At 34.3% G+C, this 12,543-nt stretch overlaps 1 protein-coding gene across 9 annotated transcripts; it reads right to left on the bottom strand.

Moving 5' to 3' along the window:
- Positions 1-979: 979 nt before the first annotated feature.
- LOC116029362 lies at positions 980-6,665 on the bottom strand. Of its 9 annotated transcripts, XM_031271336.1 has the most exons (6): positions 6,281-6,665; positions 4,780-4,817; positions 2,840-4,551; positions 1,651-1,809; positions 1,456-1,564; positions 980-1,323 (listed from the first exon to the last, which is right to left on the bottom strand). In XM_031271336.1, the coding sequence occupies exons 3-6, from the start codon at positions 3,353-3,355 to the stop codon at positions 1,139-1,141; spliced, it is 969 nt and encodes a 322-aa protein (XP_031127196.1). In that variant the 5' UTR covers positions 3,356-4,551; positions 4,780-4,817; positions 6,281-6,665; the 3' UTR covers positions 980-1,138. The 9 variants fall into 9 exon arrangements, with proteins under 9 accessions (XP_031127196.1, XP_031127189.1, XP_031127192.1 ...); XM_031271329.1 differs by having other exon boundaries at positions 2,840-4,166; positions 4,273-6,665; XM_031271332.1 differs by having other exon boundaries at positions 2,840-4,138; positions 4,273-6,665.
- Positions 6,666-12,543: the final 5,878 nt, after the last annotated feature.

Raw genomic sequence — 12,543 nt, 5'->3', positions numbered from 1 at the left:
TAAAAATTATGCAAGTCTATTCACCCCCTCCCCCTCTAGACTTGTACTCGAACTTCTCGGGGCCAACATGTCCTGTGGGAGGCCCTATAAAAGCCAACACCCCCTTTAAGTTGGGGGGGGGGGGGGGAAGAAGAAGCAAAATGCTTGGACACCTCTTAGTATTATAGTGAAATTACCGATCCAATTGTATTCAGAGAAGATTTTAATGAACATTATTTATTTCAGTGCTTTTACTATCACTCAATAATACTTGCAATGATATGGTAATAAGACACGATTAAAAGTGAAAGAGTATTGAATAGATAAATATAACCTTATAATTTAAATCAAATAAGACTATCAAGTCAAACCATTTTGAACGTTAAGCTTAATATGAAAATAAAAAAGATAAATTGAAAAAGTAAAATAAAGAATGTAGCTTGAATTAAATAGGTAGATAAGGAGTTAGAACACATTAAAAAACATAGTATGAAAGGTGACAAATTGACAATTGACTTGTATAAAAATTTGATACAAGTATCATTTTCAATAACTATGGTTTTATAATCTTTTAACAATGAATACTTGCATGTCTCTACTGTTCAAAAGCCGTTTAGGCCAACCTTATCAGTGAACATGAGGATGGAGAGAGAAAGATTTGTTGTTCCTGCAAATGAAGTTCATAGGAACAGTAATGGGCTGACGTCACATTCAATGAAGCCAGCTTGCTGTGCGCGTCTCGTGCACAGTAGCGTCCACTCGGACGCATCAGGCGCGCCTGTTTACATATTTTTTTTTTAAATTAGATTTATTTTGTGTTTTTTTCTCCCCTCTCATTTTCTCTTTGCTAACCACAATTACAAAAATTCCTCAATAACCGTGAAATATCTCCATTAATAAGGATGCTCTTAGACGAGTTCATTACAATTATAATTTTCAAGAATGATGACATTTTCCCGGCTAAATTTTGTAAGTGAAATTGAAGTAACAAAATGCAATATAAAAAATTAATTCATCAAATTTCACACAACCAATCGAAGGTTAATATCCAACACATTCCAAGTGGGCATGTTTTCAAGAATCACAAGTGACATAATAAAAGTTTATTTGAAATGAATACTTAGCCAGAAGAGTTGAATCTCAGTTGAGTGTAGGATCATCACTCATCAGCCGCAGCCAAAAACTTTATGCCAAATTCACTCTGCTGCGTAAGCTCTCCGGCAGTAAACGACTGGTTCTCGCCCAAGTGGATACATCTCTTTAAGATTGTATATCCACAATATTCTACGTCATAAACAATAACGCCATTCATGATATCAGAGAATACAGAGCCTACTCCCTCCCCTGGGTGAGCAAAACACTAGTCAAACATATGCACAAGGTTTTTGCAGAAACCGCTCTCCAAATCACAAAAAGCATTTGTGTGATGTTGAGAACGGGACGAATAAAAAGGTCGAGCTAAGCTATAAAACTTACCATGTGTCACAAGCAACAAGTTCTCAGATGGATATTTATCAGCAAGTGCCTTAACAACCTCCATGTACCGAGCCCTTGCAGCTGGCGCGGACTCTTCCCACTCTGGTAACTATAGTGATACAAGCAGAAGCTACTTAAACCTATAGCACAACATAGAGTGTGGACGGTGATTTCATCAAGTGGAGTGGAACATACCTTCTCGTAGACTCGTTCTGCACTGTGATCTATAGTTCCAGTGGGTAACTGAGCTTCACATTCAGAGATATTGAATTTAAAATCTCCATCCTTTGGAGCTACATTGGCTCTTATTGCTTGTCTGTTCAACATTTCGCATAATCCTATTTCAATAGAAACCTGTGAAATGCACAAGAAAATAAAGCAGATTAATCATTTAATTGTCATGAAAGTGATAACAAAAAGCAGCAGCTGCATACTCAAACTTCTGATGTTTGGTCAGAAATTTTATGAGTTAATACCCAATTTAATCCTCGACTATAGTGGTTTTTCTCGATTTAGTACTAAAAGACTTTTTGTGTTAATTAGGCCCTCAACTTTTAATAGTTTCACCTAATTGAGTCCTCTGTTAACATAGCTTGGTAATTTTACCTCTATTAATACCTAATTTTGTCCTCGACTAAAGTAGTTTTACCTAAGTTAGTCAACTATAATGGTTTTACCCAAGTTAGTATTCAACTATATTGATTTTTCTCGAGTTAGTCCTTGATTCTAATAACCAATAACTCAATTAAGTAAAATTATCGAAGTCGAAGACTTAATTAAGCACAAAAAGTCATTTAGGACTAAATAGAAAGAAAAAAAATTACTATAGTCGATGACTAAATTGGATATTAACTCAAAAATTTATACACCCTTTAAGATTTTTCAGTAGTCTAATTAGTTCAAGTTCTAATAAAAGTCCAACATTTTATTTACTACACTTGCACTAGTGACCCAGCTAATCCAACTTCATAATTATCCTGTAACTTTCAAATTTCAACATTTGATGAGTAATTGTTTGCAAACAAATCGAGCCAAGGAGGCAAGGACCATACATATAAACATCTGCATAACAATCAGTTGTTATTTTTCTGAAAGGAGTTATATGGCTTACAAATCAAAGGTGATCTTCGCAATTTCTTCTCCACATTTACTTACCTAATAAAGAAGACAAGTTTTGCCTTGTTTTTCCTCTTTTAGTTGCTTCGTTTACTTTGAATCCAGATAGTTATACATCAACAGGAAAAGCATACACAATTCATCAACAAGCATTAATACAGTAGAATATTTACGAATTGATGCATTTACCATAATACGTAGAGGAAGATGGTATATATAGATAGATAGATAGATAGATAGATAGATAGATAGGGGAGAGAGTAGAGACCTTGATTTTGGAAAGATCGACGGAGACGGCATCTGAAGAGACATTATTGGGATCGGCGACGGTGCAGAGAGCTCGGACCGCCTCGGATGCGGTCTGGAGGCAGCGCAGAAATGGAGAAACGAAGACGCGGTTGATCGGAGCCCCGAGAGTTTGGCTGAGCCTCTGCCCAATTGTGAAGGCTCGGGTTTTGCCCTGTTGGTGGAGCGGCGGGTCCCAGGGCCGTTCGGACTGAGTAATCCAGAGCGGGTCGACGTTGTCGAGGCGGTCTCCGTGCCTCATCACGACAATGTACTGGTAAACTTGCTCTTTCTTCTCCGGACCGGAAATCTCCATCTTCGGCGAGGGCGAACGATACGCACTAGCAGAAGCAATGAGAGAAGAATTTGAGGCGCTTTTAAGACTTGCGGCGCGTTTAGTGTGTGTGACGTAGAATCGAGGAGCAATTGCCCTGAAAAGCCGCTTCTTTAGGGAAGTTTGTTGAAAGGTTTTCACCGGAAACAAACAGCCGGCGTTCATCGTCGTCGTCGTTCAACTACAATATAAGCATAGCATAGCATGCTTCACCAATGCAATTTGTAGTGTTTTTGCTCTTCTCTTGGCCTTGAAAGTTCGACGAAGAAACATGGAATTTGTTGTATTGCTTTCTTTCTATGGTCGAAACTAGTAAGCACGAAGCACTTCAGTGCATTATTATTGTCAAGAAAATGAGCTGAAATTCACCCACATCCACACAGAAACTCCAAGTAAAATCTACCAAAAAAACTTCTTTTAATAATACATAATAAAGATACAAGGCAGCTACATATTGGGATTGCAGAAATGAATAATAAATGAATAGCAAATGCAGAGTGTGGAAGGTCTGAATGATCTGCGTATATGGGTTGGGATGCCAGCTGACCAACCATGTATTTGCACTGTTCAATCTCCATGGTCATAAGAAAATAATCGCTTTGTGATTGCAGAAAACACAGAGCCTACTCTTGTCCCTGAGTAAGCAAAAGGAGCATTAAAACAAATCAGGAAGCATTCCAATAAATGCTGCACATCTCACAAAAGCAAGAAAGATGGTCCTGCCTTCGGGGCTTAGCACAGTTCGTTCATTCCTCATCTAACTTCAAAGTTATTACAGGAGGCGACAATGTGGGAGTTCGAATTTCATTGAAAACATGTATGGGAAAAATCGCCTAAGAATGCTGGAAAGTCTAAATTGAATCCCTTGTGCGCACATCAATACTAATATCTGATTAGTAGGCTAATTGCGCGACTTGCAATTTACATCCATTGACGGTAGATGGGATCCTGTACGCTTAGGTTTAGTCCAACGAAGCTGAAATCATATAAATTTTTAAAAAAACAATTTACCACGAATCATAAGCAAGTTCTAAAATGGATATTTATCAGCATGTGCCTACACAAGCTCTGTATATCTATACCTTGCCCTCTTGCTCTTGGCCAAGTCTCTAGCCAATCAGGCAGCTATAGTTTCACAAGCAAAAGTGAACCACAAACAGCTTGAATACCCCTTTCAAACCTAGACAATTACTCCGTATTAATTTCTCAGAATACCTTGTTATATACACTATTTCTCCAGTCCCTGCTGGTAACTGAGCTTCACACTGAGATATCAAATTTAAAATCCCATCCTCTTGAGGGTGCAACTGCTTTTATGCTTCTATGTTCACGACTCCAGACAATCCAAACTCAACACAAACCTGCAAAATGCACAACAAAATTGGGGGGACAAATATGAAATGGATAATACAAAACGTTCTATATAGATTAAAAGAACCAAGGATGAAAAGGGATGGTAAGTTAGTAACACAAAAAGCTGTGAGCTTTGTCAGTTGAGAAAAACTTAGGAAGGCAGATTGGATCTCCCTTTGTCAGAGTTCTAGTATCCCCAAATTCTAAGCAAGATCAAGTTTTCTCTGTACCGGAACCTTATTAGTTAGGCATATCCTCCAAGCAGCCCGGGTACCTGTCATGAATTGAATTATTTCAAGATTTATTTCTTTATTTTCCCTAACAGAGCTCCATCAGACATTTTAGGAAAACTTTTTCATAACAATTACACTTTGTGATTACTTTCTAATATATATGACGTTCAGTGGAAGTTTGCTTGAATCTCATAATAAATTAAGATTACCATCCAAGCCTAGACAGAGTCGACAAGACTTTCACAAGGACAACAGCATATTAACTGCTCTCTGTTGCTAAGAAGGGTACCTTTGGTAAGATCCTAGCTTTAAAAAAAAAAAAGTAATGATAAAGGTAAATCAGGAATAGTGTGGCCTTCTTTAAACCTTTCAGTGATTTGGTCTTTCCCCTACTCAAAAAAGCAGCTTTGCTAAACTAGATAAGAAATTGAAAACTACCATGATGGAATCTTTTTTATCTAGGATTCTAGGTTACATCAAGATCCTATTAACATGATTGGAGGAACTTCAGCAAGAATCTAAGATCATTCTTGAAGTCACCAAGCACTACACAAGTAGTATTCAACCATGTGCAATCAGTCAACATCAGAATTACACTGTTTCAAATAATCCATAAAAAAAACTAGTCTCTATAAGTCTGTAATTTGTTCTAGGCAGTATACTCAGCTATCTGTAATTAAATGATTAATGTGGAGAGGAGAGCAAAGCATACTCCTAACTCCTTTAACTTCATTCATGTTAAGTCCATTCACATTTGAATTCATCAAGGTTACAAGAGGTGTATTAAATCAAGACTTTTTGTGGACTTTTATAGACTTCAAGAGTCTAAAAATATTCAATTCAAACTTTTAAGGAATCTTTAAAAGTTCATAGACATAATGATATTCAATTTATACTTCTAAAAAGAGTTTTTAAAAGTTAGGTAGTATTCAATTCATACTTTTAAAAACTTTTTATTATTGGTATTCAAGCTTTCATTAAACCCTTTCATAGTAAAAACTTTTATAAACATTTTTTCTCTGGTTGAAATCATCCCTCAATCCCCAAATTTATAAATTTTCACTTTTTATCACATAAATATTCCATGAAATCTTGTATGAGTTTGATGAAATAAAGAAATCACTGGTGAACCACACAAGCATAGTGCCACAGGCCACATATGGTGGGGTTGGGTGAAGTCTCAATGCTTACTTCTTCCCTGTCCTAAAGCCAAACCCCTAATTGCTTCCTAGGAAGGGAAATTTTTCATGAATGCTAAAACATTTTTAAATTAATTGAAATTTTATGAGATTATATAAAAATTATTTAGAATTTATAAAACTCTATTATTTTAATCGGCAAAAGATTAATACACCTGACAAGTCTCAGTTTCTCAGTAAATGACCAAACAAACTTTTTACACTTGTAAGCAAAAACATTCTAGAAATATATAATTTATCATCGAATCTATCCATATGTGTACTAAGCACAACAGCGTAGAGTGTTTGTGAACTGAAAAACTTACCATTGAAACAACAATAGCATATATATAACCTTGATTTTGGAAGGATGAATAGCAAAAGAGTCGGAGGAGAAGACGTTGAGGTTAGTGCCGACAGCGCAGAGGGCATGGAAGATCTTAGAGGCGATCTGGAGGCAGCAGATAAAGGTCTGGCGATGAGGAACATGAGAAGGTGTCAGAGGCTCAGGCTGCTCCAAAGGCCCGGATCTCGCCCTCGTGATTCAACGGCCGATGGCGGAACAACGTCATCGATCAGCTCCCCATGCCAGATAACGATGACATTTTGGTATACCGGCTCTTCTTTGGCGTCGGGAAGCACCATTTTCAGGCGAATGCAGAACAGATGAATCAAAGTCAACGTAGTATGGCTTACAGGTCCTTTGGTTGGATAGTTGGGGGAAAGAATAGAAATTGTAATTCTATTGAAAAAAAAAATAAAGTAGGAATTTAAATTATATGAATAAATTACAAATAAGTCACTGTATTATTTATTTGAAAACAAGTAATTAAGCAATTGAACTAAAATAACCCTAAAATAAGCAACTAAACTCAGAAAAACAAAGCAATTAACCTATTAAAACTGAAAAAAAAAATAGTAATTAACTCATTTTTAAAATTTCCGACGACACTTTCTGGCACCAACGACTATTTTCGACCTCCGATCACCATTTCCGACGACTGGCGACTATCGAGACGTCGTCGGGAAGGCGACCATTCTCCTTCTGGAAAATGGTGGCGGGAGGTCGGAAATGGTCGTTGGTGCGGGAAATTGTCGCCAGAAAATTTTTAAAAATGTGTTAATTGCTCTTTTTCCGATTTTAATGGCTTAATTGCTTTGTTTTTCTGAGTTCAATAGCTTATTTGAGGGTTATCTAAGTTAAATGACCTAATTGATTGTTCCCAAATAGTACAGTGGCTTATTTTATTTGGTACGGAGATTAGAATTATTATGAATGAAAATGAAAAAATGCTATAAAGGCTAAATATCCTAGTGTAATTTGGAGTAATAATTAAGAAAATTTGTACTTATCGTTGTTAAGTTATACAATAATTATAAAATTTGTTCCTTAGTGTTAGTCATGCTCACTTTTTATTCCTAAGTTATCATAAACGTCCAATTTTCATTTATTTACTAACAAAACATCAAGTACGAAATTTGCAGCTTTAGTATAGCTCAGGGACAAAAAAGTTAATAAAATTAAAAAAAGTGCAACGTCAATGATAACTTATGAGTGAAAAGTGAGCATTAAAAAGACTTAGAAACGAATTCTATAATTACCCTATAACTTAGAGATGAAAAGTGTAATTTTTCCTAATAATAATAGTGAAAAAATGTTCAAATTAGCCAGTAAACTACACATAAAAATGCAATTAGGTCATCCAACTAAAAAAAATTACAATTGAATCCATAAACAAGTTAAAATCATGTAATTGAGTCAAAAGTGACTTGTTCTCTATGTTAACCACTGACGTGACGATTAACTTTTAATAAATTATTTTCTTTATTATTTTAAATATTATAAATTTTAAAAAGTAATAATAAAAATTAAAAATCTCAACCCCACTCCTCCCATTCGGCGAGGCAACGCAAAGGGATCTGTGAGTTGTTGATAGACTGGTTGCTCATTGTGGCATTTTAGAGGTAATTAAAAGTACTATAGGATGATTCCAGATTTATGAAGACATGCACTCAAATTTCTTTGGTTTTTTTTGCAGGCAATTTTTCGAATGGCGACTTCACCGAGGTCCGGCTTTCGCAAGAACTACATAGGTGGTTTAGCCGATTGCGCCTACTTTTTAGGTGGGATACAAAAATAGAACAGAAATAATTGGGATACAAATATGGGCAATACTACACTGTAGGATGCATGTTTTCCTTTTTGAACATGCATCTTTAGAATGCATTGTTATCTTTTATAATATTTGTTTCAAATTAAAATACTGTACATTGTACTTAGATAATACGAAAAGAATACCGTATGTAAATACAAAATAATAAATACGTAATTATGTATTTATTTTTTGAAATATTAAAATAAAAATACGTAAATAGTGGGTCCAAGACCATCAACCCTAATTTTACTCCATCCCAATACTATTGTGAACGGTAAAACTTCATCCCAAAACTTACCATCCCCAAACTTACCCGCTGCCGGTGACCGTGCGACCGCCCTGCCGCCCACCGCGCCGCAGGCCACCGCTTTCTTCAGAGGTCAGTGTTTTTGTGTTTTTTTTTTTTTTTTTTTTTTTTTTTTTTTTGTTTTGAAGAATGAATCCAGTTTGTTCATTCTATTAAAGTTCTTGAATCCAATTTGTTTTAAAGAATGAATCCAGTTTGTTACGGTGAACTTAACTTGTTAAATGAATCATAAATATGAACACAACAATTTATCACTTTTTTTTTGCAAGCATATTATTATTCTATTTATTTCTTAATTGTTTACGTAATAAGTAGAAAAAATTGTAGTAAACATGTACTTATTACACATTTAGTTCTCATTATTATTATACACTAATTACACATTATTGTTAATTATATTTAATTTTCCTCATAATTATGTAATAATTAGTACATTCTAATTAACTAACAATCATTTAATGAGGACAATACTATTTTTTTTCTCCTTATACATATATATACCATCTTTTTTTTTTCATAAAATATTGTACACATACACGTATCCTACACTCATTTTCTACCTTTTAACTATTTTTTTTAAAGAAAGGCTAACATGCATTCGCAGAATGCATTTGTTTTTAAGCAAACATGCATTCCATGAAAGTACTTTGCCCATCTTTGTTACCTTTTCAAAACCGACCTATTTTTGTATCCCACCTAAAAAGCAGGCCCTACCGTGTTTATGACTCGATGTACTCCACTGTCCGCTCTGCCTGTTTCGAAACCGTTTCGTCCATTGTCGCGCAGATAACTAAGCCCCCGTTCTCCTCCATCGTGAAGCCCTTTGTCGACTCCATTTTCCATGAGCAGGACCACAACTCCCAAGAGGCTAACAAAGTTAACTGTGTGGTATTCAAAAAGTTATGAATTTATGTAATTTTTTATTTAAGGACTTTTGTAGACGGAAAATGATATATGTACTCCAAGAGAGTAAAATTCCTACCAAGTGTCTTTATTTTATTAGAGCGAGATGAAAAGAAAGTAATAAAAATTGTGGTCCACATGATTTTTAATGAATCAAAGAGTGACATGTAAGGAGGGAGTATAAAATGGAGTAGAATGTAGGAGTACGTGTAGTATTACTCTTTGTTGGTTTTTCCTTCTTAAATATAAATAGTTGAAATCTAATCATCAACCCCAAGATTTCAAAATTTTCTTTCTACTCATTCTGAAGGTTTTTTATCTCTATCTAAACTCTATTTTTTTCCTCCCTATTTAAACTTTATAAACTTTATACCTAAATTTAATAAATTATTTTTTTCATTATCCTTTATATATCGATCCAAATATTTTTAATATATTATAACAAATCCATTCCGTATATCGCACGAGTGAAAATACTAGTTTTCTTAATACCTATACTTTACCAATTTTTTCTCTCCTAGACATTACAATCTTCCTCCAAAAATTCATAAAAATATTATTTTTACTTCATTATTGATTGTATATTTTGATTTTTTGTTTCTTTCTACGAACTTTTTATCCCTTTTTCTAAACTTTCTCTACTAACTTTTCTCCTTAATTTCAAAACTTTCTCTAAGAACTTTTTCTACCTAAATACATGAACGAATCAAAAGTTTCATCTATCACCGTCAAATTTTACTCTTTGTTTCATAATATTCAATAAATACTTGTATATTTTGATTTTTATTCTTTATATATATATATATATATATATATATATATATAGAATTTTAATCAAATGGAGTTGTGTTATTAGGTGTGGTCATGTGGCCCAAGATATGCCGCTGGATGGAGGTGATCTGTCGGTGGAGGTTATATATTAGGATTTAGGAAGTTTAATTCGCGTAACTTAAGTGGGGGCTTTATGGTAATTGTAAGTGGGAAAGTAATTTTAGAGTACAGAAAACACCAACAAACGTATTATTAAAACACACCATTCAACATACTAAAATGCACCAGTTCTTAGATTAAACCACACCACTTAACCACCACACACCAAATGCAACTACTCTCGTAAAAATCACCACCACGTGTATTAAAACACACCATTCTACGTTATAAATGCATCACTGGACATATTAAAACACACGATTCCCCACCATACCGAAATACACCACTCAATTCAAATGCACCAACAAAATTAAAACACACCATTATACGTTATAAAATCCACCACTGGACAAATTAAAACACACCATTCCCCACCATACCGAAACACACCACTCAATTCAAATGCACCAACAAAATTAAAACACACCATTCTACGTTATAAAATGCACCACTTGACAAATTAAAACACACCATTCCCCACCATACCGAAACACACCACTCAATTCAAATGCACCAACAAAATTAAAACACACCATTCTACGTTATAAAATGCACCACTTGACAAATTAAAACACACCATTCCCCACCATACCGAAACACACCACTCAATTCAAATGCACCAACAAAATTAAAACACACCATTATACGTTATAAAATGCACCAGTTCTCAGATTAAAACACACCACTTAACCACCACACACCAAATACACATACTATTGCGAATTACAGCAATATTATCTCAAATATGAACTAGATTAATGTTGATAATGCACAGAGTATTGCGAATTACTCCATTCTCGTTTCTCTGTTGGAGTTGACCTATGCGTTTTGTTCACAACGGAGCACTCGTTGCTGGTGATGGAATCCCTTCTACGCTTGTCTGGTGTTTGTTGCTCAGTGCTCGTTGACTTCAAGTCTTCGTCGTCGTCTGGTCTGATCTGATATGGTTTTGAAATTTTAGTGAATTTCCAACATTATCCTTCCCGTTCGCGTAGCTAAAGATCGGCGCCTATATTGTTTGGATTAATATGAAGCCTTAGATCATGGGATCTAATGGTGCAAATAAGGCCACACAGCCGCACAGGGGAGACTGGCCGCATCTGATGGGGACTCTATATATATATATATATATATATATATATATATATTAAGAACATACTAATACGAATAGCGAACTATTGTTTACAATAGCAATTTAGGACAGCAAACGAGTCATTTCCATTTTTTTCCTACTGTTATTGAGACATTGCCAATTTTAGTCCACTTCATTAATTTTTGCCACGTTGCGGCCAATCTTATTTAGTCCTTGCCACTTTTAGTTCACCGTTAAAGTTTTCGTCAAATGGCCGTCCAAAACAGGAGTATTTTGGTATCTTTATGCTTTGGTCATCTCCTTTATCCTATGCAGTGGTTTTCCTTACACATTTTCAACCGAATCAACAAATTAAACAAACACAAAATCCAAAAATGAATGAATTACGAGAAAATTAATATATGTCGTCAAATGGCCGGACATCTTCATTGAATAAATATGTGTAAGGAAAACCACTACAAATGATAGATGGGATGACCAAAGCATTAAAAGACCAAAATACCCCTATTTTTGGACGACCATTTAACAAAAATTTTAACGGTGGACTAAAAGTGGCAAGAACTAAATAAGACTGGCTACAATGTGACAAAAATTAATGAAGTGGACTAAAATTGACAATGTCCCAATAACAGTAGAACCAAAAATGGAAATAACTCACAGCAAACATTAGCACTTTGTTGTTGTTTGCAGTCCTAAATGGCTATTGCAAATAATAGCACTTAGCTTGATGCCTAGCAGTATATAAGTATAATTTTTTTATATGCATTATTAATATTATATTTTTAATTTGTTTTTAATTTTATGCAACTAGTAATTATATTTATAACTATTTTATTTGAACAATTCTATTACTATAAATTTTAGTGTTCAATATTGTTATGAATTTCTTATGAAATAGATTTTTTTTTTGTTGATGTTTATTAATACTATATAAGTAATTAGCATATAAGTCTCACCATACAATGGATAAAAATAATAATATTGATGTGGGTGAAGAGCTATATAATTATTACAATAAGAAGAATTTTATGAGATATTATAACATGCTTTATAAGAAAATTATATAAATGATAAGAATCGAAATCATTAAAAGTTTGTAAGGATATATTCAATTTAGAAATTCAATGACTTTTGTAGACTTTTTAAAATAAAAAAAGGTGATAAAAGTTTATAAATGTTTTTTTATATAAACTTTTATAG

The sequence above is a fragment of the Ipomoea triloba genome, chromosome 9 (genome assembly GCF_003576645.1).
Source record: "Ipomoea triloba cultivar NCNSP0323 chromosome 9, ASM357664v1".
NCBI lineage: Eukaryota > Viridiplantae > Streptophyta > Magnoliopsida > Solanales > Convolvulaceae > Ipomoea > Ipomoea triloba.
The sequence above is the reverse complement of the archived record's forward strand: the minus strand, read 5'-3'. Positions and strand labels throughout refer to the sequence as shown.

Bases quoted from the DNA above. Each gene is read 5' to 3' on its own strand.
- LOC116029362 (XM_031271329.1), bottom strand. From the start codon at position 3,355: ATGAACGCCGGCTGTTTGTTTCCGGTGAAAACCTTTCAACAAACTTCC. The intron at 1,565-1,650 runs GTATGTTCCACT...GTATCACTATAG, and splicing joins CAGAACGAGTCTACGAGAAG to TTACCAGAGTGGGAAGAGTC. The intron at 1,324-1,455 runs GTAAGTTTTATA...TTGCTCACCCAG, and splicing joins CTTGTTGCTTGTGACACATG to GGGAGGGAGTAGGCTCTGTA.